The sequence below is a fragment of the Gymnoscopelus microlampas genome (assembly GCF_963454915.1).
Source record: "Gymnoscopelus microlampas genome assembly, chromosome: 1".
In the NCBI taxonomy this organism is placed as follows: Eukaryota; Metazoa; Chordata; class Actinopteri; order Myctophiformes; family Myctophidae; genus Gymnoscopelus; species Gymnoscopelus microlampas.
The window spans coordinates 16,055,736-16,082,685 of record NC_139962.1 but is presented as its reverse complement, the minus strand read 5'-3'; the positions used below and the strand labels follow the sequence as shown (position 1 = coordinate 16,082,685).

Genomic DNA, 26,950 nt, shown 5'->3' with positions numbered 1-26,950 from the left:
CTGTTGTAGCCATGTGTAACAGTGTCCTGTAGAGTAAATGTTTCCTTCTCCTGCTGGACCCCCCCCCCCCCCCCCCTTTTGATCAATCGATGATGGCAGCAACACCAATGCAAAGAAGTGGGAGACAGAACTACAGACTTTAAGAGAGAATAATGCCAGGCTGGTGGATGCACTGCAGGAGTCCTCCGCCAACGTAGAAAGCTGGAAGAAACAACTCAACGCCTGCAAGGAGGAGAGTGACACACTCAGGGAAAAGGTAATGGAGTCCTCCAAACCCCACAGGGGAAATTAATGAAAGCTCAAAAGATGATGCCTCACAAACACCATTGTTAGATCTGCCAAAAAGGAACACATACTGTACTTGTAGAACAGTGATTCTCAAACCTTTTCATTTGGAGGACCCCCAAATTAATATGTGGAACTGAAAATATTTTGTGACATGGACCCCCCCTTAGAAGATTTGTGTTGTGTATGTTTCAAAAACATTCAAATCTTTTTCAAAAGATTTAAAGATTTATTTTGAAAATAGCAGATCAACAAGCTCACAACACGTTGCGAACTTGCGACACATTGTCTTGTGTGCTTGCAGATCGGCTATTTTCAAACAGTTATGTATATATTGGTAAGTAGTTCAAACTCATCTTGATGCTGTATTAACACATTCTGCTGTGGACCCCCTGGAAACCTCCTCAACGACCCCTGGGGGTCCCTGGACCCCACTTTGAGAACCACTGCAGTAGAAGTTAGAACTCCGCCAGGAAGCCTGGGCCATGGGGGTGTTGTTTACAACCACAGCACATAACAGCTAATTTAATTGCATCTCTAGCTTTGAAGTATTTACAGTGGGATGCATGACTAATGATAACTGCTAACTTTTTATTTTTCATAGTGCTCTTCTGAAGACCTCACTAACCTCATTGATCTCTAATGGCTGTGCCTCTCCTCAGAACAGTTAGAGTACTTTAGTTATCAGCACTTGTATTCTCCCAGCCCACCCCCCCCCAGGGCCATGTACGTTGATCCACTATAAATAGAATCATCTGAGTTTCATAATCAATGTGGGCTGATGCAGATACTGGGCCTGGTGGTGAAACAATACAGCTCTTTCTTCCTTTTTTTAACATCCCTACAGATAACTACTATCTCGGTTGGTCACAGAGTGGAGATCCACCTAATATGATCAAATAGCATGACGTTTTTATCTTCATCTCACCATATATCTGGAACAAACTCTCAGAAAAGTGTAGGTCTGCTACAACAATCTTTTAAAATCACAACTAAAAACATTCCTTCCTTCCTTTGCCGCAGCCTTTTATTGAGACTTCTTTACTTATTCTTTTGCACTGTAATTTTATTCTTATTTTTCTGTTTAAAATGTTCTTATTTTTAGGGCCCGAGCACTGCACAGTAGTGAGAAGCCCTATTGAAACTGCATTGATTGTTATTATTATTCCGCTTCCCGATAATGAATCGGGAAAATGAGGCCCTAAACATACTCAAAAAGTTACGCAACATTGCACACACATTACCAGTGGCAAAAGAATACGTATTTTAATCGTCTCAAAAAGGGGGGTGGCCAAATGGCTCAATATCGCCCCCTACAAAGGTTTGTGCTTCAAGCCCGACAATACGGTTTCACCTACATGCATGCAAATTGGTACACAACTGTATCATGTCCCGACTTACAAAAAACTCTTTCGGAGCCATGACCTAAACCAAACAGGAAGCCGGCCATTTTGAATTGATAGTGGCGTTTTTGTGCATTTCACGCCATTTTCACAGGTTGTACTCCTCCTGGGCGGATTGTCGGATCCGCCTCAAATTCGCTCAGCGTACACAAAAGACCTTATCAATGAAAAGTTATCAAAAGCTTGAGTTTTCGTAAAACGGCGTTACCATGGCAAAGCGTCAAACTTCAACGCCAAACAGGAAGTGAAAATAGCTTGTTTCTTTTGCTTGATGTTTTATGTAAAGCACACTGAACTGCGCCATACAAATAAACTGGCCTTGCCTTCATGACCTTCTTCTTCTTCTCTCTCTCCTCTCTCTCCAGATAGCAGAGCTAGAAGCTCAGTGCAATGAAGCCAGTCAGGAAAAAGAGAGAAATGCTCAATTGGCCATAAAAGTGCAGGAGCTGGAAGCCGAGTTACAGGACAAAGAGCAGGTAAGAGACGCTACCCTGCAGACCTGAAGTGATTCCATTGTGTGTGTAATCTGTTTACCGGGTTCAGCGCCTTAGGAATGCAATGAGGCGTATGCAAAACAAATGGAATCCAATTTCATCCCATTTGAAGCCTGTCTGTGGCAGAACAAATCCCCCGTCTGGCATTGTGACGCGTGGAAGGGGGTCATCGGTACAGACTAGTAGCGGTCCTGTTACACCAGACACGCCACTCTTTTTCTCTAATGCGACTGCGTGTGTATATGTGTATATATATTTTTTAAAGCAAACATTTGTAACTCAAATCTTTGCTTCTGGGGATTCTATAGATGTCTTCTAAATCTTAACAGTTTTCTGACAAACGTGTGTTGCTTTAAACTTTTTCACGTCGAGGACCCCCAAAATTATATGTATTTGTCCGCCGACGTCCATCTCAAAATATGGTGTTCCAGGGATTCCCAGAAGCAAAGATTTGAGTTACAAATGTTCCCTATGATTAAAAAAAAAAATAGCAGCACTCGCGCTATGAGCTTGTATATCTACTATTTTTCGAACGAAAAACGAATCAAAGCAAGCCAGCACATTTATTGCTCACATTTATCCTCACATTGAACCTATTGCATCAATAGGGTCTACGGCAGTTGTTCAAAAAGAAGGACATGCACGCTCCAAAACCGCCGCAAATTGGGCAGGTGCTGAAGAAAAAGCAATCATTCGCACACTGGTGGGCTCCATTTCAAACTATTCTTTATTGCACCCACTAAGTGCTGTGATGTTTTAAGATTGCGCTCTTCATCAGACTGAAGTGAAATAGAGAGACACCCTCCTTGGTGATCACAAAGAATGCATTGCACCCTTTGACATCAGAAGTCACTTGTGACACATAGCCATTCAGGTCATAGAAGTCGGTTGCATCGGTACATTTGAAAGATGAAACGGCACATAAAGATGTAAATGAACGCACAAAACCCCAAGATATACGTGTAGACCTTGACAGGATGACACAGTATGTAAAACGGTGAACAGCCCCACTATAAAATGAATGTGGAAACCATCACACAGCATAGTTAAAAGACCAGGATTAAAAGCGATACTCAGTAAAACACACACACCACCATCAGGCTGGCAGGCCATCATTAAGTGTGAAGAAATAAAGAGGTTCCTCTATTATTCTACAAAAGGTGCAATATAACACTGCAGTTCTCAAACATTTTCATGTCAAGGACCCCCAAATTGATGTATTTGGCCGCGGACCCCCATTTTAAAATATGTTGTGCCAGAGAAAATAGCAGATCTACAAGCTTGCAGCGCTGTGTGTGCATAACGCTGTTGAATATGGTTATAATCAGAAGCCTGCTGGTCTATAAATAATACTGAAAAATGTTAATATGAGGCTTGGCACTATTCTGTATAATTTACACAAAGAATAAGACAAAGTAGAAGCCACGTCAGCGCAATTACTTCCCACATGTTCCAAACGCATTTTTAATTCTCAACACTTTTTATTGTACCAAAAACTAATTCAGTTAAAGGAGCACTTCACCCATTTGTATCCTTATCTTCATATAATTGGTATTACTCCATCTTATAATGCTCATTACAAGATGGCAAAATCTCCGTCTGCTATTCTGTGTTTTATTGGTGGACTATGGACAGTTCAGAAAACTGCCTACGTGGGAATCTGGGATTCCAATCGAATAGAAACTAGATTCTTTCTCTTCCTGGAAAGATGGCATGCTAAAATAGAAGCCTTTGATCTTGCAGTAACAGAATACAAAATAAGTAAAACTTTTGAAATCTTTTTGAAATGACCAAACCTGGCTACTGATGATAGTCACAGGTAGTCTGGGTTTCTGAACTGTCCACAGCCCTCCTCTGAGACACAGAGCAAATAGACAGAAATGGTGCCATCTTATAATGAGCGTTTGTGAGGACCCATGAAGACAGGTTGAAAATGGGTGAAGTGGTCCTTTAAGAAACAAATGATGATCGTGAAAACATTCTTCATGATCAAATCTAATCACACACTCGTTTTGTGAATGAGGTTGAATGTGTGAGCATTGCTGCTCTGTCCATTCACACATTATGTACCATTTAACCATTCAATCCGGGAACGTATCTCTGTCACTTTAGATTTCTTTGGCTATTCAAAAATAGCAGATATACAAGCTCATAGCATGGCTGAGCTTGTAGATCTGCAAGAAAAAAATGAATCTTTGAATATATAATATATGTGTTTTCCAAATCCTAACAGTATGTTTCTATATCAGTGGTGCTCCAACGTTTCCATGTCAAGGACCCCCAAAATGATATGTATTTGGCCGCGGACCCCCTATCTCAAAATATGTTGTTCCAGGGACCTCCCAGAAGCAAAGATTTGAGTAAAAAATGTTTGCTTTAAGAAATATATATATATATATGATTTGCACAAGTTTTCACGATTTTTCAAAAATAGCAGATCTACAAGCTCAATAGCAGATCTACGGCACTCGGTGCCGCGCTACGAGCTTGTATATCTGCTATTTGTGAATAGCCAAAGAAATCTTAAAACGACACACATAGTGCGTTCCCGGTCTTAATGGTTTAATAACTGTATCCGACTCAAAGCGGTCCAAATGAAATATCCCACATTTTGTGGAATATCCTCAGCCAAGGTGGCTGTGGAAAAAGGAGGACACGACGTGCACTATGTGCACGGCTCCCCAACATGCGTACCTAGATTCACCAGCAGTAAAGTGATTATACAGAACTATAAATAAGGGTACTCAGGAGGGAAAAAGTCAGAAGAAGAACCAGTACTCCATACAAATGAGTACCGTCCTAATTCAAGCACTGGTAATATGCCTTCAAGCACTGGTAATAGGCCTGTATATGTACATATTATGTACATATTTTTTACAGTATCAACCTCAAATCACAGTACTTATTTTTACTGTATCAACCTCAAATCACAGTACTTATTTTTTACAGTATCAGCTTCAAATCACAGTACTTATTTTTTTACAGTATCAGCTTCAAATCACAGTACTTATTTTTACTGTATCAACCTCAAATCACAGTACTTATTTTTTACAGTATCGACCTCAAATCACAGTACATGTTTTTTTTCACAGTATCAGCCTCAAATCCCAGCACGAGGCCATGAAACTTCATGGCCTTCTAACTCAAACTTCCGCTGTGAAGAAACTCCCAAACCATGATGATACCAAATTGTGGGAGTGGTTAGTAGTGGGGCACGCAATCTGCACTGCACCCCAATGCCACCCTGGGTGCTGACACTGCAGTGAACTAGTGATGTCAGGATCAGGGCTCCGGTTCAATCTTGTGGATCAGGCTTGTTGTTCTTAGATTGACACGCCCACAAGTGTGACATCACTATCTAGACCAGTGGTTCTCAACCTGTGGGTCGGGTCCCCACATGATTTTGGGGGGGTCCCCAGATAACAGTGAAGTGACAATTTAAGGACTTTTAAGACCTCAAAAAAGAAAGAAAGAAAAGAAAAAGACCATTACTGCATCAAAATCCACAAACTATACAATAAAACACAAGGGTTGAGAACCACTGATCTAGACTAGAGTCTCTTGCCAGTGGTAGGTCTGACTTAAAAGTTGTATTTTCTTTTTGGGTTCACTCTCAGTCTCGTGTGTGTGTGTGTGTGTGTGTGTGTGTGTGTGTGTGTGTGTGTGTGTGTGTGTGTGTGTGTGTGTGTGTGTGTGTGTGTGTGTGTGTGTGTGTGTGTGTGTGTGTGTGTGTGTGTGTGTGTGTGTGTGTGTGTGTGTGTGTGTGTGTGTGTGTGTGTGTGCGTGCGTGCGTGCGTGCGTGCGTGTGTTTCAGTTTACTGTGCCAGGAATTCACTTCCGTCCACCCCTCAGCACCTTAATATCCTCAATTTAGAGGCATTGCTTTATCTTCCAGTGCCTATTTCCAGTCTCCACTGCAGCAGTGTATACCTCTCTCACACTCCTCTCCCCACTCAAACCCTCTCCTCTCCCTCAGGAGGTGATTAGACCCCAATAGAAAGCCATGGTATTGTTGTGGTACAGTATCTAGTGCTCTTTATGGATTTGGTTTCTGCGCTCGGTCTTCACTTACTCAGCTAAACCCTGGAATTTATATTGGCTGTCATTTTTCTTTCTCTGAAGTAACTTTCATGGTACAGAACTGTGTGTGTGTGTGTGTGTGTGTGTGTGTGTGTGTGTGTGTGTGTGTGTGTGTGTGTGTGTGTGTGTGTGTGTGTGTGTGTGTGTGTGTGTGTGTGTACGCACGCATCATACCAGTTGATTGGGGACAAACTTTGTGACTCAGTGACTCAGATTACAGATTTTGTAGATGTATTCACTCAACATTTAAATTTGAGTAACCAAATAGTGCCTTTAATTTCCATTTATTGTGGCAAGGCCATTGTATACACCCAAGCAGATATAAAAATCATGCCATGCCCTGCTAGTACAGATACCTGTGTCGCTTTCTTTTCCACAAGTGCAACTGGGGACAAACAGATGGCATATTCAGGGCAGGCAGGCAGTCTGTCATCTGATATACATCTATAACAGTGCTTGTAAATCTGTAGAATTTGAATGTACACGTTGTTTGCATAATGAGTATACAAAACATTGAAACCTGTTCAATGTATTTACATAAAGTGCCACATCGTTTCATTCTCCATAACATTTGCCACACATACAGTACACCGCGGGTATGTGTGTGTGTGTGTGTGTGTGTGTGTGTGTGTGTGTGTGTGTGTGTGTGCGCTACTTTCCCTCAAAGTGGGCTTGTTTTTTTCTCACCCTGGACCATAGAGCGCTAACACAACTTACTGAATTGAAACCTTCACACATTCCCGGAATGTGTGAAGGACGGTTTGTCTGTCATGCTGCTCTTCAGTTTGATAGCAATTAAAATCATCATGGTTGAACAGTGACACCTGGAAACCTGCCATTGTGCTTACATTTCTTGCTGAACCGGAATGAGCCGAGGGAATAAGGCTAGGGGCCAGTGTGAAAGATTGCAACACACACCATGTCTTATATTTGGCAGTATACTTTCACATTACTACACCATCAGCAGTGATACTTGTAATACTCAACCAAGGGTTGTACAGAGTGTCTTCTTGCTGATAGCCACGCAATGCTGCAGCCTACTGAGGCTGGAGGCAGGGAGGAAAAGTGACTCAACAGTCTAGAAAAGCACATGCCCAGCTCATCCATGTAACGTGATGATGAATTATTAAACATTCACCATGCACTATGGTCTCGACCTCGGCTCTGATCAGGCCCTGTGCTCACGGAATCAAGCTGCTGCTTCAGGCAAAGAGCCCAAAGAGTCAACCAATTATTATGTAGCTAAGAGGAGCTACGGAACTGGACTGTGCTTTTCTGAAGACATGCGAGGTTAATTGAGCCATAACGGATGTCTCTAATTTAAAATATCTAGGCACGTAAAAAACAAAAAAACGTAATCAAATATGGAACATTCGTTCAAACCCCTGTAATTTCTATTTATTCGTATTGCATTTATATGTAATCCAAAGACTCACCTCTTCAGACTCCACCTCACCCCCTAGCAGGGGTACCTCGCTCCCGGTACCCCTTCTTGCCGATTGATTGATGATTGATGTACTTTATTTAGTGAGACATGAGAACAACAGTACATGGAAGCACAATTCACAATACAAGGTCTACTAAACTGGATAACTCATAAAAGCACTAAGCTTGTTTAAAATGAGTTCCCATGCACACAAATCATGATGACATATAAGAGACAGACAGATATACACACTACTATACAGAACGTCATACGTCGTACGATCAGCCACATCCTCTTTCGATTGATGCTAGTGACCGACCAGGATATGGCTATACTATGCAGACATACCTTGCAGTCACTCATCCTGATACCTTTTATTTCTTAGAATAGCTTTTCTCAACCACAAATGTTAAGAACGTGATTTTGATTTCATCTTAAGAATGTGGTTTAGATGGCATGTTACTTAGACTAGGCTAGGTTTGTTGCTTACCTGGTATCTTCAATGTAAAGAATGTTCATTTAGATAGCATGTTGTTCAGCCAGATGCTACGGTAGGTTCATTGTTTCCCTGGTTTCCGAGTTTCCGGAGGCACTACACTGTTCTCTCTGCATTCTAAGCCAGATGCTACAGTAGGTTCATTGTTTACCTGGTATCCCGAGTTTCCGGAGGCACCGTACACTGTTCTCTCTGCATTCTAATTATGTAATTAATTACCTTGTTTATTGTAAGTCGCTCTGGATAAGAGCGTCTGCTTAAATGCCTGAATTGTATGTGGCGCAATCATTCTGCATTGTAGGTTTTTTGTTGAACACATTGTTGATTTTGTCTTCACCAGGAACTGGAGAACCTGAGGAAGCAAGCAGAGATAATTCCTCAGCTCGTGAGCGAGTGTGAGAGCATCACCGAGAAGCTGCAGGTACTGTCAAAGCACTGCTAAAAACCCCACAGACACATAACTGTAAGCCCCACTGACTTATATAGCAGAGGATAAAGCACCATGGATGACATTGCCATAACACCCACTCAAGCTCTGAGGCACAAGCTATGCTTTCAGATAGAGGCAGAGAAAAGAGCCGCATCCTTCATTCAGTCCCCAGGCCTGGAGACACTGTATTCCTGTCACATGTCACACAAACACACATATTACAGAGACGGTATGACAAACAATATGGCATACCGGCGGGCACACTCACGCACGCGTGTGTGCGCCCGCCGTATGCCATATTCTTTGTCATACCCATTAGGGCCCTAATACTGTATATGAGTAACCGCAAGCAGGCCATTGCTGTTACTTAAAAGGTTGTTTTTCTCCTTGCACTTGAAACTACTCTTTATTTTTCATTTTGTATGAACTTGCCTGATTGCTGAAAAGTTTATGCCGTTGGTGGGTTTTGCAGGGGCATATTAATGAGGGCAGCTTGCTTGATAGACACAGACTTATAAGATTTCATGTTTCAAATCCACGTGCGTGCCGATGTGCTTGTCCAGTGCAGGATTAAATATTGACAAAACCCCCTCAAACATTATGAATTCACATTCCTCATCTCCCACCCAGTACAGCTATAACATTTTGTTAATCTTTGTGAAACCTGAAGTGTCAGCTAGCGATGACTCTGACATGATTAATCGTGGTGCCTTTGTTTCTGACCGACTGAATTTCATCATGCAAGCTGTATGTATGAGACTAAAACCAACATCGGCATGCCTGAAGCTCTTGTGCCTAACTAAGCACCGGTTGCCAGGTTTGCTTCTGCATCAGCCAACTGCATAAAGGGCAATCACAACAGAAATGGCTGAAGCAGAAACTTATCTGGCAAACAGGCTATACCGAGGAGTGGAGTTAGATCCAACAATGGCATAGCTCAAATACCTCTTTCTGTCGACAAGGCTCCATACAGCCATCTGCCGTAGAGGTAGAAATTAATGGCTAAAATAAATACCATAAAAATTCACCCGCCAACAAGTAGTTACTGAGATTAATTTGGTATCACATTTATAAATGTGCGCCTAATGGAAAGCATGCGCAGAGCGCTCCTTTTTTGCAAAGGATTTCTTTCAGATCTGTGTGTGCTTGGAGGGTCCTGGCTTACCTCTATTTAAAGAAGACCCCCACAGAGAGATCAGGTTTCAGGAGTCAGCTGGAGAACACCATCACATTGCCACACAACACCCATTTGGAGTTCCTATTTTAACCCCTCCCTTCAGTGGTATCTCTGGAATTAATGTGTCACTAGAGTTGCCGGGCAGTCTGAAGGACTTGCTTTAAACTTCTGTTGGCCCACATTAGGGGGAGGTGGGGAGGGGGTGCATGCACGTGTGTCACGTGTACTATAAATATATACAAACGGGTCACAAATTAAAAGAAACTATGAAGGGCTCTATTTAGACGATCTTCTATTGTGCATGGTCTAAAGTGCATTTTGCAAGTGCCTTGGTGACAATAGTGAGGAAATACTGCGGCTGATTTTAGTCAAGGTTTAGCTGGTCTTAAGCTGAATCATTTTCGGACTTTTCTTTCACTCCCCCTAAGAGCGCAATGCACAACAATTAGCCTGACCACACCTCCTCTGGGTGCACAGAAAGGCGCAATTACAATTGGTACTTGCACAACGTGGGTGCTGGGCATGAACATAACTGTCAGTTGTAAACCAGTAATGACTCTTGCACTGCACTCTGTGATGTTCTTCGCCAGGTGTGATATAGGGTCCAAAGTGTCATAGTAGTGTGTAAGTGTAAGTCGGTCCTTAAGTGTTCAATTGGGTTGGGAATCTGGAGACTGCGAAGGCACAGCATATGATTCACATCATTTTAATACTCTTCAAACCATTCAGTGACCCCTCGTGCCCCTGTGGGTGGGGGGAAGAGATGGCTCCCATCAGGATAGAAATGTTTCATTATAGGATAAAGGTGAACGCTTAGAAATACATTTGTAATGAGCTGCAATGACTCTTCTTCCCTCTAAGTGAAAATGCCCCCCACAGCATAACGGAGCCACTGGACCCCCCCCTCACTGTGGGGGTCAAGCAGTCAAGCCTGTGCCATTCTCTTGGTGTGCACCACACAGATCTGCTATTTTTGAATAGCCAAAGAAATCTAAAATGACAGAGATGTGTTCCCGGATTGAATGGGTTAACTCGCAAATAATGTGAATGCCTTATTTGAGAGTAAAATGTAAAAAAAACACTCTTTCTAACGAGCGGTTTATGCACTGCAACCGTACAATAATATCCCTCTCAATGTACTGTAGTTGTTGAGGGACAGCTCTCGCTGGCCGTCTGATCACGTCCTGCATTGACATTCTCAAATCGCCGTAGGAACAGTTGCCCGTCAGTTTTTTTCGCACACACACTATAGCAGCAACGCACGAGCATCACGGTCATCCAATGTGAGCTTTCGACCACAATTTCCTCGTCTTTCCCTTCGATCGAAATGCAAATGTCACGTTAGTCAGTGACTCAAGCTCCTGTCATCCATGCCCCAGTAATGCACCGTCTTTAATAATCACAGAGCTCTTTCTCTTACCGTCTCGACCCAAACTGGGCCTGCTCAGCATGTGTGTAGTACATGCCACTGAGCATGATGGGATGTTAAACCATTAAGACCGGGAAAGCATCTGTCATTTTAACCATTATTTTATACTTTGGCTATTCAAAAATAGCAGATGAACAAGCTCATGCTATGAGCTTGTATCATGAACATTTGAAAATCATGAACATTTGGGCAAATCTTTGAATATATATATATATTTTTAAGCAAACATTTGTAACTCAAATCTTTGCTTCTGGGGGTCCCTGGAACTAAATATTTTTAGATGGGGGTCCGCGGCCAAATGCATATAATTTTGGGGGTCCTTGACATGAAAAAGTTTGAGAACCACTGATATTATAGCAACATAAGTGTTTCAGAAAACTGTGTAGGATTTAGAAGACATTTTGTAGAAGGTCTTAATGGGTTAATTGCTTTATTCTATCATGCTCAGTTCACCTGTATGGAAGCAGATGCATTTGCTATGTTTCTCCACTCAGTACAGGGTTTTCCTTTAATTTGTCCCCCGGCTGTAGACTGTGTGTGTGATAGATATATATATATACATTATATATATATATACACCCACACACACACACACACACACACACACACACACGCACACACACGCACACGCACACGCACACGCACACACACATTATATAAAAACAATATTTTATATGTTCTTTGGGCAGACATGTTTTTGTAAACTACAATGTAAATGTGCACGTGGTGTTACTTTTTATGTATGACCTGCCCTGTTTTCTGCCCATTGCAGTTCTGCTTTAATTGAGACATAAAGGGATCACTTTGAATTGCTTTCTCCTTTCTTTTTCTGTAGGCTGCAGAGTTGAAGAACAAGGGCTTGGAGGAGAGGATAGGGGGTCTCCAAACGGACGTAGCCGACAATCAGCAAAAGCAGGGCAACATGAAGGGAGAGCTGAAGAAGTTCATGGATATTCTGGACGGAAAGATAGACGAGCTGCATGAGTTCAGGCAGGGGCTCTCCAAGCTAGGTATGGATAACTGAGAGAGCGGCACTGCCGGGGTCAGATATGATGTGTTATTACTTTGTGACCTCAGGGGATGTACTATGAGGCACCCGCTCCCCCACAAAGGTGCAGTTCACCCAGAAACGATCAGTGACAGACACTGTACTTACTAACAACACTACCATGTGATTGAGAAAGGTATTTTTGAGAGCGAGAGCAACAAAAGGGGGGGATGAGTCTGAAGGGAATGCCAGAATGCTCCACCCAATGACTCCCATTTTGTGTGTTGGCATTCTGGAGCACTCACAGGTTATTTATGTTATGTATTCTGTGGAAGGGGAACGGTGTTAAACACTGGTGGTGGTGGGTTTATAGATTCTGTCTTTTTCCGATGGTTGCAGCAGTTCTACAGTGACAATCTGACATTGCGGCATGAAGACGTGGGCTTAAAAACAAAGGGCTAACACAAAGAAACCTACAAAGAAAATGCAGTTCAAACACTAAAGTAATAACTGATCTTAACTCTTCTGTCCAACTCAGAAATTTGAAGATGATAAAGTCTTTTTTGAAGCAGGCCCATACTTTTGCCACATGTCAAATCTCAGGTGTGTTTGAAGACGGTTTGTATTCATGGGAATAATATGCACATAAACGACAAATGGCCGTGACACAAAGTGCCTACAGGTGGGTTCGCCCGCACCTGGCTAGGAGAGCCGGCCAAGTGATGACCATCACCATAATAATTACTTTTATATTTTTTTGTGAGAATATGTGATATATACGATTCAGTATTTAACCCATTTAGACCTGGAACGCATCTGTGTCACTTTAGGTTTCTTTGGCTATTCAAAAATAGCAGATATACAAGCTCATAGCGCGGCACCGAGTGCCGCGCTATGAGCTTGTAGATCTGCTATTTTTGAATTTTTTGATTTTTTTTTTCAAAAATCTGTTAAGATTTAGAAAACATTTTAAGAATCGGACTCAGGCCTTAATGGGTTAAAATAAACAAAGGTGAAAAGAAACCACCTGAGGCCACCTTATAAGGATCGACGCTGCTTTTGAGAAGAGGGCAAGAAACATGAAGGACAGAACATAGAGGGCGTTGGCTCCAAACCTACTGTGCTACTGAAGATTGGAGCAAAACTTAATTTCACAAGCGTCAGGTGTTTTGAATACGCAGTAGTCCTCAAGATTGTATTTAAATGTAGGAGGAAAAATCACACCCTGTGTGAAGAGAGTGGTGCCTTTGATGAGCCCCGTATTGTCATCACCCGTGTTGTCATCAATGTTTGTTTATTGGACAGACATACATACATACGGACACACGGACAGTCAGATATAGGAGTGGTTGGCACCACTCCCCTTCAGTTGAGGCCTGTACTCACAAGGGGGAATAAATAAATTATTATATTCATCCAAAAAAGAAGAAAACATTTACAATGATCTGAGTGCAGTGTTCATTTGTGCATGTGTGGTGGCGTTTTCATCCTTTTTGTGGAATAAAGCAGTATGTCTTCACACCTTCAGACTTGTGGATGTGCTTCCCACACGTAGGTTTTCATTATGGTGGTGGTTATTTTCGGTGAGGGAACTTGTTGCTGCTATATTGGTGAATAATGTGAAAGTGTACTTCATTGGTTCAGATGACATGGGGGCTTTTGAATAAAACCTTGTGAGATCTTGATTTTCATTTTTATTTGACACATTTTTGCTTATTTTTTTTGGTGCCTATTTTCAAACGGTTATTTCCAGAGTCTACCCGGTACATGAAGAACAATATGTCAGCCTAGAATTAGTCTCTTAACAAATACATTGCACAGTATACTGTTTTTCTTTGCTTTAGATGTTTTATTAATGGATTATTTTGACCTTTTTTTTTTTTTAAAGATGAAATGTTTTGGAATACAGCAATATGCTGTGCTGAAATACTGTACAGTACTTTCACAGAAATCAAAGGGATGTGTTGTGGAATATTTGTGGGCAATCACTATCATGTTATAAGTGTATATTTTCTTGAATCTTCACTGGATCTTGTTTTTAACAAGACGGTTTTGTCTACCATGGAACTTATGATTATTGCCCTTTTGTACTGTTCCTAATAAGTCCTCTGAACTGAGAAACATAACGTACAAACTTTCCTGTCAAACAAATGCGTCTTATCCACTTTGTGTGAATCCTGTTCAATACTGTATTATAGAACGGAATTGTTAAAATATAGTTTATTTACAATGCAGTGTCTGTGTCCTCCTTTCAATCACCTTTTAACCATTGGAACCCCAGCATCCCTATTCTGGGGGCGAACTGTCGCCAAAAATAGCTGATCTACCAGCTCACAATGTGGTGTAGACGGATAGAAGTGAAGTTGCAACTCGGGTCTATTTTACTACGAATATTTTACCAAGTGGTTGACTAACCCATTAAGACCTGGAACGCATCTGTGTCACTTTTGGATATCTTTGGCTGTTCAAAAATAGCAGATATACAAGCTCATAGCGCGGCACCGAGTGCCGCGCTATGAGCTTGTAGATCTGCTATTTTTGAAAAATCTTGAAAACATTTTTTTTTCAAAAAACTGTTAGGATTTAGAAAACATTTTTAAGAATCGCCTCAGGTCTTAAGACATGGAATCGAATACGGTATACAGTACAAGTGGTTACCATGGAGCGCAGTAACAAAGTTACAGCACAGCAATGTTGGTTGCAGGGTAAAAAAAAGCACTAAATGTAATACATGGTGTTGTAACTTAACTTACTCAGCTGTAGACCAGAGGCTTTGTAATCCAAGATCATAGGTGAGGCGGATGGAGCTGATCGCTCATAACTCATAACAACCGCCTCCAAATAAGCCACCAAATGACACTCACCTGAATGAATTAAAATCCACTTGGAAGAAATGCATAAATAACTCCTGTAAACTTGACAGTGTTTAATCCTAATGCTACGTCTGAAGGGAGGGAGATAATTATGTTTGAGGAGCAGAGAAGCCTCCAGACCAATCCCCACGTAATGCAGTGGAAATCGCTGTTGCCTAGGCAACTTAATCCCACTAACTCCTTTTGTTGTAAATAGCGGTGTGGAAATTGTGAATGTGATTGACAGTGGGATACACATGTCTTAACCCTGCCTCCCTTATAAGTGATATTTAATTAAGCTAGAATCAGTCATCCCTCTCAGTCAATCAGGCTGGGGGGACGTTTTAGTCTCTGGCACGTATTTTTGCGTTCCCGCTTTCAAAGACCAACTGGATGGATTTTTAAATGCTTCAGGGTGGAATTCATTCTAATGAGCTTAAAGGAGTATTGGACAAACATTTACGCCTCTGTTTAACTGTCATCTAGAACAGGGGTTCTCAAAGTGGGGTCCAGGGACCCCCAGGGGTCCCCAGCATAATTATCAGAATCATTTTAGCTACTTTAATCTTATTCAATGGCTAAATTGAAAGTAGCCGATCTACAAGCTCACAGCGTGATGCGTGGTGTTGCAGATCTATTTACATTTTTTGTTTGAACATATTTTAAACATTTTAACAACACAAATGGTGTATGGGAGTCTGCTAATATGGCATCGAAATCAGTTTAACTACTTTAACCCTGTTTTATACTTTGGCTATTAACGATAGCCGATCGACAGTATGAGCTCACAAGGCCAAAGTGAGTTTGTAGATCTGCTATTGTTTTTAGAATTTGTTGAAAAAATTTGAGAAATGTAAATACTTTTTAATTTAATTTTATATTGAACGCCAATCTTTTATAGAGGTCTCTGGCACAATATATTTTCTGATGGGGGTCTGCGGCCAAATGCATATTATTTTGGGGGTCATTGACATGAAAATGTTTGAGAACCACTGATTTAGAGATACTGTATATGTATATATACTGGTGAAGTGCTAATTTTACAACAGAGGAGTATCTCTTTATCTATCAACCTTTTATTATGGTCCCTCTCTAAACAAGCTACGTGCTTAACTGAGCTATCCAGTTTAGTAGACCTTGTATTGCGAATTTGTACTTCCATGTACTGTTATGTACTGTCATGTACTGTTCTCATGTCTTACTAAATAAAGTACATCAATCAATCAATCTCTCTCTACCTCTATGGGCAAGAGGCTGGTTGTATGATGAGTGGGCGAAATGGTGAAACATTAAGAGAGAATGCTGCTGTTTGTGTTAGAGACACACACACACACACACACACACACACACACACACACACACACACACACACACACACACACACACACACACAAGATGACACCATGGGCCACCACCACTGAGACTTTCCTGTTACCATAGTAACAGTGGCTGCCGGAATCTCATGTTGACAGTGACTCACAGGGTGATGGGGGCTTGCCCAAAGCCTTACGTTAAGGTGCATGCAGGGCATTCTTTCACCTGAAATACTGCCAGCCCAGTACACATATGCACACAATGGTGGAGAAAGTATATACGCAAGTAAATACTCAAGTATTCAAAAGTGCAAATTTTACGAAGTACATTTTCTTTTTTATATCTTTGCATTGCTGTATTGAAATTTAGAACACTAAATGTTTTTCAAAAATAGTTCACTATATTTGAAATAGGACGTTCCTTTTTTTAAAGTTTGGGTCCCAAGTGTCCCTTCCTACAAATGTAGTGGAGTCAAAAGTACAATATTTCTATTTGGAATGGAGTGAAAGTCATGAACTTCAACAAAAAAAAAAAAGTTGTAAGTCAAGTAAATCAAGTAAATGCACTTAGTTACTGTCCACCACTGCATGCGCATGCGTACACACACACACACACACACACACACACACACACACACAGCTAACAGATATGCAATTAGATATAAGGGGGCTGGAAACAGGATGTGGCTGCCAACAGATTTTCAATTAAACAACAGGGAGTCTGGAAACACGATGTTACGGATGAGCAGCCATTATTGTACAGAGCTGCATAAACACAGTCACAACTGTCTGGGATGCTTCACCTCTAGCTGCATGATGGATATTTCACAGTGAGGATGATAAGAAAGCATATTATATTGCATCATGAGTCATGTGAGCTGTGCATCATATCATCAGAGTAAGTAGAATGTCTTTCCTTAAAAACCCCTGCGGAAACACTTGCTACGCATCCCATGTCTATAATGCATTATAAACATACTTAATGCATTATAATCTGCTTATAACACTGTATTCGAAAAATGTGCTCCTCTGAGCACAGGTCTCGGCCAGGCCAGGGCCCTATTCCACGAAAGGTGAATTAGAGCTAAAGCCTGGCTTTAACACCTATCCTGGCTTAATTTAGCCAGGATTAGGGATGAATCGGTTCCATGAAAGCTGAATTATCTTGAAGATCCACGAAAGAGAATTGAAGCAAGCCTACCTTAGTTACCATGGCAATTTAGCTGTGAAGTTAGCCTGGTCAGGAGCAGGCTAACAGCCAAGCTTACTTAATCCAGTGTTTAATCCAAGTTTTTCCACAGTTAATTCAACACATGTGTTTGTATATGGACTCATTTTAATGACCCTGCATTCAAATGAAACGAAATAAATACAATAAGATCAAATTAATTATATTACTGAAATAGTGTGTGACCATGTATCATAATTGTTTCACAATGACTCATGTGATATGTCATTGTCACTCTGTTAACACTATAGTTAGTGTGGTTGCCCTAACAGGGCAACCAGACTATTATATATCCTCCGAGGCCATAACAGTTTATTTTGAACTGCATCTCCTCCCACAATTTATTTTTCCCAATTTAGTGCCATATGTCAAAATGACCGGCTTCACCGGGAATCGTGTGCTTGTATTTTGCTAAGAGATTGGTTTCATAGTTTAATTGATATTGATTTATTAGTGCATTAAATGTCCCCATACACTTTAATGGGAAAATGAAAAAAATCCCATTCAAGTATTTATTTCTCAGAAACCGTAAGGGCTAGAGTTTCAAGACTTGGAGGGGTGGTTCATGATTTAGTCCAAAATTATTGGAAAAAAAATTACACCAGTCGGCCTCATGGTGGCGCTATAACAGCCCACTTTACGTTTTGGCCTATAACTCTTGAACCGTAGGTCGTAAATTAAAAATATTTTTTTCCCTAGATTCCTTGGGTCATGACGCATTTGTGTCAGGATAGATTTTCCGCCATTTTTAGTTTTCATCAAAACACACTTTTAGCTCCTCCTCCCACATATTTTGTCCAAATTTTCTATGTCAAAAATCGGGACACATGATCTCTGGGCCCATGCGATAAACATATCCAAACGGCATTTTGATAGTCCTTACCGTTCGTCCGTAAATGGCTTCCAAAGTTAGTGGGAGGGGCCTGTTTTACCAAAAATGCCAGAAATCACGAACGAAACGTCCGGTGAATCCCAAATTTGAATCACATGTTGAGGATGGTTTACTCAACAAATCCCCAAAAGCATTTCCATTTTGACCCATAGGGGGCGCCACAAATGCACAAAATGTAACCGAGGCAAAAACATGATTTTTGGGGGGATCAGTCCTCTCAAAATGAAATAAAAGCGATATCAGGAGTGACGTGACAATACGATTGGTCTGTTACATTTGTGGGAGGGGCCTATTTATTTAGTGGGAGGGGCCTATTTCCTAAAATCAAAACGGCACGTATCACGAAGGCAGGATCCGATCGGCACCCGATTCGAATGGCACGTCGCACGGCCTCCGACGGTATTCCTCCCGGCGTATCCCTCCAGTCGTGATACGGTCGGCGCAACCACACTTTGCAATTTCCCAGAATTGCGACGCGTCTAGTTATGGATGCTATAAATCAGTAGAGATCCCCACATTAACGTATGCTTTATGGCCACGGACCCCTAGGGACCCCCTGGCCCAGGGGCCCCCATCTGAAAAATATTTAGTGCCAGGGACCCCCAGAAGAGAAAAGTTATGTTAAGAAATTCAACATCATTCAAAATGTTCCAAACATTTTCAAGATGTTTCAAACATTTTTAAAAATATCAGATGTACAAGCTCGCTGCGCCGCCTCGAAGTGACGCGCTGTGAGCTTATAGATCTGATATTTTTGAATGGCCAAAGTATAGAATATGGATAAAGTGGTTAAGATAATTGTGATGCTGTATTTTAAATTGAATCGATTTTTTTTTGTTTTAAAACATACTGGTTTTAAATAGACAATTTATTCAAATACGTAAATATACACGATTCACATATGCAAAGTACAAAAGTATTCACATTAAAATATACTTAAGTGCTGAAAGTAGAAGTACTCATTTTGCAGAATATCCCATTTCACAAGTTTCCAAATGTGTAAAAATGCTTTGAAAACAGCAGATCTACAAGCTCACAACGCATTGTGAGCTTGTAGATTTCAAATAGCCTAAGTATGCATAGGACTGTAGTGGTTAATGCATGTTTTGTAATCATATTAAACATCTATAAAGTAACTAGTAAAGCTTTCAAGTAATTGTGGTGAAGTAAAAGTACAATATTTGCCTCTGAGATGTAGTGGAGTAGAAGTAAAAGTATTGAAAATACTCAAATAAAGTACAAATACCTCAACATTGTACGTAAGTACAGGAGTACATGTACTTATTTACTTTACACCGCTGCTCTGCACAGGTGAAGATGATTTAGTGTTGATGAGTAAAAAGCAGTCTGTGGGGATCTATTCACTCTGCAGGATGAAGATCCGGTCAGAAAACGCAAATGGTTTGTCCATGTGACGTTCGTTTGAACGTGTTCAACGCACCGGATACAGTAGGCGGGGCTTTAAACCGGATGTGAATACGGATTTAAAACAGACACAAGCGCACTACGTCTGCTTTCAAACATTTTAGCTTGCACCACGTCGCGCCGCTCTGCTGAAGGTAATGTTTGATTTATATCTAAAGTTTAAACACTCACTACACTGTGTGGGGGTTTGTAGATCTAACCCTGCCATATGTTCACGTGTGTTTATAAATCTACTTTAGTCTTGGGTCAAGACGGCCCGTCAGGGATTGTATTATTTATGGTGATCGAGTCTGATGTTTGTTGGTAGTTTTAAACGGATCATAAATCCTCATAAATGAACCCAATCCAACATATAAAGTGTTTAAACACAAAGACGCGGATGTTACCCGTCCATACGGGTCTGTTGTGTTCCGTAATATTACGTAGAGTTTAATAAAGACGCGTCTTAGTCCCGTGTGCGTCTGAACGCCGTTCTAGTTCCACATTTACATGGACATTTACCTGCTGCAACAGCCACTTTACCAAATAGTTTGTGGTTCTGTGTTTAAGGCTCGTGCGTCTATACTTATGTATGCATTGTAAATATAAAGTGATTATCTTAAAGCCACAGATGTTATCCGTACATACGGGGTGTTGGTGTTCAGTTAATGTTCAGTATAGATTAATAAAGAAGTGTTTTAATCCCCTCTGTGGATGAACGTCATTGTATTTCCTGGATTATATGGGGTGTCATACCGGTGTTCACCTGCAACAGCGCCACTTACACAGACCAGATTGAAACATTTGTTTATCGAATAATGCGGAATATTACCGAACATAAAGGGTCTGTATGGTGGGATAACATCTGTGGCTTTGGGATAAACACGTTATATTTAGAGTAACATACATTTATCAAGATGTTTGAGACTTTAACATGGAACCAACTAACAAACACTATTTTTGTAGAGTGTTAAGAATGTCAAAGATAGGATAATGATGATAATGTCATTTTATTTGTACAGCACTTTTCACATTTCATACTTTTCATGAAATATCTAGAACAAAACAAATGTAAAAGCCTAAGGATAGAGATTAAACTGAGCTAAATTGTAACATAAGATAAATAACACTCAGGCAGGATAATAAGTAATCTAAACTAAATATCGATATCAAAATCGATAAGAAATCTGAGTCTTGGCTAAAATGAAACTATAATATCGTCTCTATCGGGAGGAAACCATAGAATGTCCCAAACTGTTACTTTTCAGGATTAAAAAAATGGCAAAAGTAGCAGATCTACAAGCTCAAAACGTGTTGCTTTGTGCCACGTTTCAAGCTTGTAGATCTGCTACTGTTGATGGTACTACTTGAAAATGTGTCCACATTTTTCAATATGTTTTTTTAAAGCGAACATTTTTAACACTAATATTTGCTTCTGGGGGGATTCTACAAATGTCTTCTAAATCAGTGGTTCTCAAACTTTTTCGTGCCAAGGACCCCCAAATAGACATTTATTAGCCCGCGGACCCCCATTTGAAAAGATAAGCCAGGGACCCCCATAATAGAAGATTTTTACGGCTCTCTAGCAGTGATTTTCAACCATTTTAAATTTCAAAGACCCCCAGTTTGACATGCATTAGGGCTACAGACCCCCATTTAATGGCATGTATGTCTCTGGGACCCCAATTCATATTGTAAAATCAATGTTAATTAGTTATGGGTCTTTAGTTACAGACCCATAAGGGTCCATTTGGTCCCTGTCCATCATTTAGCTGGGGACCCCCTGGAACCCCCTCAAGTACCCCTGGGGGTCCCCGGACCCCACTTTGAGAACCAATGTTCTAAATCATACGTTTTTAAAAAAAAACGTATGTTGCTATAATCAAACTTTTTCATATCAAGGACAAGGACCACCCAAAATGATATGTATATTTGTTCCAGGGACCCCCCCCAGAAGCAAAAAATTGAGTAAAAGAAATTCAGAAATGTTCACAATTTTTCAAAAAATAGCAGATATGCAGGCTCATAGCGCCGCACTCGGTGAGCTTGTAGATCTGCTATTTTTGAATAGCCAAAGTGTAAGATAATGGTTAAAGTGTTTACACTGACGCGTTCCCGGTCTTATAGCATACATGGGCAACTGGCGTTCCGGGGGCCACACGCGGCCCTCACCTTAACTTAATGCGGCCCGCAGGTTAATAGTGATATATGTTATTGATTTCAGCTGTTCCAATTCCAAACATGCAATCATGACCCGCTTTAATTACTCCAGTCTATATTATTAGTTCAATGACTTTATATCCAATGTATTTGTATTTAAGTTCATAAAGTTAACTTAATTATAAGCAAATCCGTTTGAAATTAAATTTAAAAAAAAACTGTCAGGATTCCAATTCCAAAATAGCTGATCTACAAGCTCAAAACGCGTCGCAATGCGACGCGCTTTGAGCTTGTAGATCAGCTATTTTTTGCTACTTTTGTGTGACATACTGTACTAGAATGACGAATTGAACCCATTAATACCTGGAACTGTGTCATTTTTAGATTTGAGCTACAAAGCATTATTTTACACTTTGGGCTATTCAAAACCACAGATATACAAGCTCATAGCGCGGCACTGAGTGCCGCGCTACGAGCTTGTAGATCTGCTATTTTTGAAAAATCTTGAAAATGTGTGCAAATCTTTGAATATATATTTTTTTAAAGCGAACATTTTTAACTCAAATCTTTGCTTCTGGGGGGTCCCTGGAACAAGATATTTTGATGGGGGTCCACGGCCAAATACATATAATTTTGGGGGTCCTTGACATGAAAAAGATTGAGCACCACTAATATAGAAACATACGTTTTTCAGAAAACTGTTGGGATTTAGGAGACATGTAGAATCGGCTTCAGGTCTCAATGGGTTAATTTACAAAAAAAGTAAAAATATGGAGATAAGAGGCGTCTGCCCGACAGTAACAATAATATGCAATGTGTCCCTCTGGAGTGAGTGTGGAAATATAGTGGCCCTATAGACGGGTTTCATGTTTGTAAACATTGAGAGGATATGACCGCGCAGAGGAGGGGGAAGCCTATAGAGGGCGCCATTACCCGCAGCAGCTCTGGTCAAATGTCCATTCATAAAAGAAATGATCTTCACCGGGTTTAATGAAAGTAGATTAAATTGTGCAGTTTGTAATACCTTGTTTACTCAATAAAAATGATTTGTCGAAAGCTGGATCTGTTTGTATATAATAGCAGCATTATGCCTATTATGCCTATAATAGCAGAATTATGGCTATCTAACTCCCGAACATAACAACAGAGTGAACGGCGCTCGTTTTCGTTTCCCCCGAGCATGCGCAGATTGCGCATTCTGCTCTGTGATGACGTCGCGCGGAAATCCGTCTATACACCATCAAAGTTGTATCACCCCTGCACTATAGCCTACTTAAAAACTGTATTTTCTATTATTGTTATTATTATACAATATATTTAATTTAATGTTGGTATATATCTGTGTCTTGCAGGTTAATCATGTGACCTTCTGCAGAGTGGACTAAATCTACTTCATACAGTGAGTTAAAAACGCTGAGTCATGGCTCCTAGCTATGACTCAGCGTTTGACTCACTGTATGAATGCTTCAGGGAAGGTTCAAAGGATGGATGGAGTCATCAGGAGATAGCTGGTAATAGAGTGTCTGTAACTCAGGACAAGGGGCTTGAAGATGGAACCTCGATGGCGTCGACGCAACAACGAGGCCCTGAGAGCTGAAACGTATAACGGTGCCAACGAACGTTCTCCGTTTGAGATACAAGGCGTACGGTGCTCGGGACGTGGTGCCATACAACCTACGCGGCTCTATTAATACCAGCTATCTTCAACCACGCGGCGGGAGGCCCCACACGGTACGTACCTGGATCACACCTGGCCAGCAGTGGTGGAAAGTAACTAGGTGCATTTACTTGAGTACTGTATTAAGTGCAATTTCAAGGGATTTGTACTTTCCTTGAGTATTTCCAAATTTCGATACTTTTACTTTTACTCCACTACATCTCGGATCCAAATATTGTACTTATTACCTCACTACATTTATTTGAAAACTTTATTTTAGTTACTTTGTAGATTTTTACTATAATTAAGAAAAACAATTATTAACCACTTCAGCCCTATATACATTTTGGCCATTTGAAATTAGCCGATCTACAAGCTCACAATGCGATGCGACGCATTGTGAGCTTGTAGATCGGCTATTTTTAAAAGATTTTAATATATTTTGAAAACTTTTGAAACGGGATATTCTACATAATGAGTACTTTTTATTTTTGGTACTTCAAGTACATTTTGATACCTGTACCTTTGTACTTTTACTCAAGTGAATTCTAACTTGTAACAGAGTATTTCTACATTGCAGTAGTGATACTTTTACTTAAGTAAAAACAAATCAGTATTTTCTTCCACCACTGCTGGCCATTATAAACTAGGGCTGTGTCACCATTACAAAATGGAAGTTGACGATTCATTGTCACATGATTGATTGCGATCAAAGATTTAATTGTGTTTGACGTTGAGCATGGGAACATTATGAATACAAATGTAATTTATTTTTGGCTTTTAGGGCTTCGTAAACAAAAGTTGCACAAGGTAGATATGACACATAATATACATCATTTAATTACAACAAATACATTCATAGTGGGATTAGCAGAGTGGAAATAGCCAATCTACAAGCTCAGAACGTGTCGCATCGCAACACGTTTTGAGCTGGTAGATCTGCTATTTCCACAAAATGTTTGAAAATATATGAATATTATTAACATGGTAATGATTATGACGATTATGCAAAACATAATTGCAAATTCAAATAATTGCAATTAGGCTATTGCTTAATAATTGTGACCGGTCTAGTATAAACCCTAGGGTTTATACTCATGGTAACTGATGACTGGTATCAGACATCACTTTGAGAGCCACTGGTCTAGCGGCTGAGAGCTGAACCAAGACGTCTGTGGTTTTATTTTCAAGCCGAATCCCAACCCTCAACATTCTGCCTCCTCCAGTGTTATGGAAAAATTGGTGACCTGGCAAAAGATGTGTCCATCGTGTCCATCACATGTCAAACATCCAAAGTATGTTAGTTCATGAACAGAGTTGCTCTGTTCATAAACAAACGGTTGTTATTTACATTTGGACGTGGTGATGTTTTTGTGAAGTCCACGAGATGGTCGCATGTTTTCTGAAGGTCACCAATTTCACTGTAACACACAACCATGCTGGAGGTAGGAGGCACAAACTGGAGTTTTGGAATCAGCGGCCATATTGGAAATAAATCGGGCCTCTTCCTCATTTCCCTTCACAGGTGTTACCAATGATGCTAATGAAGGCTCTGTTCCAAATGGACCCTTACGGGTGTGTAACTCTTGAGTGTACAGATGGAAACAAATTACAGTCCATTTGGTTCCATTTGTACACTCAGAGTTATGGGTGTCCTTTGAGAACCACTGTGCTACACTAAATAGAACAGAGCCTTCATTTGTATCATTGGTAACGTGGTAATGTGAAGGAAGTAAGGAAGAGGCCCAATCCTTGGCCAAATGAATATTCATGTGGGGGTCCTTGATATGAAAACATTTGAGAGCCACTGTCTTTAGTTGTTTCTGAAACTTGATGAAATGATAAGCATTGTAGACTTTACTTGAACATGGTGTTTGATACAGGAATAGACGGCACCTCTTTGCTAAATTGGCAATGTTTCTCCCAAAATGTAAAGCAAATGAAGAATTTGCAAAATGTTCTTAAAGCAGGGGTCTTCAACAGGGGGTCCGGGACCCAGAGTTACTACAGGGGGTCCGCCAAATCTTTTTTTACATTAACCACTTGAACCCTAGCATCCCTTTGCTGAGGAGAACTTAAGCCAAAAATAGCAGATCTACAAGCTCACAACGCCTCACGCTGCAAGGCGTAGTGAGCTTGTAGATCGGCTATTTTTTAGCAAAGAGTTATAGGTGTAGAGGGAAAAAAGAGCAGCAAAAGTTTATCCCAAACACAATTTTATACAATATAGAGGGGGTCCCTGCTTCATCTCTCTCTCAGCTAGGGGGACCTTGGCCTGAAAACGTTGAAGACCCCTGTCTTAAAGGGATACTTTAAAACAGTGGTTCTCAAACTTTTTCATGTCAAGGACCCCCTAATTGACACTTATTACCCCGCGGACCCCCATTTGAAAAGATAAGCCAGGGACCGCAATAAGATAAGGTTTTTACGGCTCTAGCAGTGATTCTCAACCATTTTCATTTCAAGGACCCCCCAGTTTGACATGCATTAGGCTATGGACCCCCATCTAGTGGCATTTATACCTCTGGGACCCCAATTCACATTGTAAAACCAATGTCAATTTAACTCTGAGAGTGTACAAATTTGTACACTGAGTTACAGACCCATAAGGGTCCATTTGGTTCCTGTCCATCATTTAGCTGGGGACCCCCTGGAACCCCCTCAAGTACCCCTGGGGGTCCCCGGACCCCACTTTGAGAACCAACGGTTTAAAACACTTTTTCCTATGGAGTAGTCAACCCATGGAGACATGAATTCATGAATATGTTTTTGTTTTTGTCTCATTCCTAAACCAATAATTTGATGACCGGCAGCGGTTCCGGTAGGAGACACAAAGAGTCTCCTTTGTGCCTACCGGTCCATAATTCAAGGCTCTGTGGGGTGACTAATCGATAGAAAAAAAGTATGTTTTTGGGTGAACTATCCCTTTTTAAGTAATGTAAAGTATACATGATGTGAACATGTACGGGTGGGTACATCATTATCAGACCTAAAACGTATTGTTTTATGCCCACAGTGGCTGTAGGCCAGTCAAGCATCGTCAAAGCATGTACTTAAAGGAGTAGTTCACCCAAAAAATCACTTATTTTCTATAAATTGCACACCCCATGAAGCCTTGAATTCATGATTTAGTTTTTGTCTCATTACTAAGCCAATCATTTGATGACCGGGTGTATTTCCGGTAGGAGACACAAATAATTTACTTTGTGTCTCCTACCGGATACATTAGCCGGTAG

General features: G+C 40.7%; 1 protein-coding gene across 1 annotated transcript in view; it reads left to right on the top strand.

The window, feature by feature from the left end:
- homer2 (homer scaffold protein 2) overlaps window positions 1–13,002 on the top strand; it is a 50,059-nt gene extending 37,057 nt beyond the window's left edge. Inside the window, exons 6-9 of the mRNA XM_084079616.1 lie at window positions 100–256; window positions 2,054–2,164; window positions 8,525–8,605; window positions 12,056–13,002. Of these exons, the coding sequence (XP_083935742.1) occupies window positions 100–256; window positions 2,054–2,164; window positions 8,525–8,605; window positions 12,056–12,244 (538 nt within the window). The 3' untranslated portion in view covers window positions 12,245–13,002. The remainder of the gene's footprint in view (window positions 1–99; window positions 257–2,053; window positions 2,165–8,524; window positions 8,606–12,055) is intronic.
- Window positions 13,003–26,950: the final 13,948 nt, after the last annotated feature.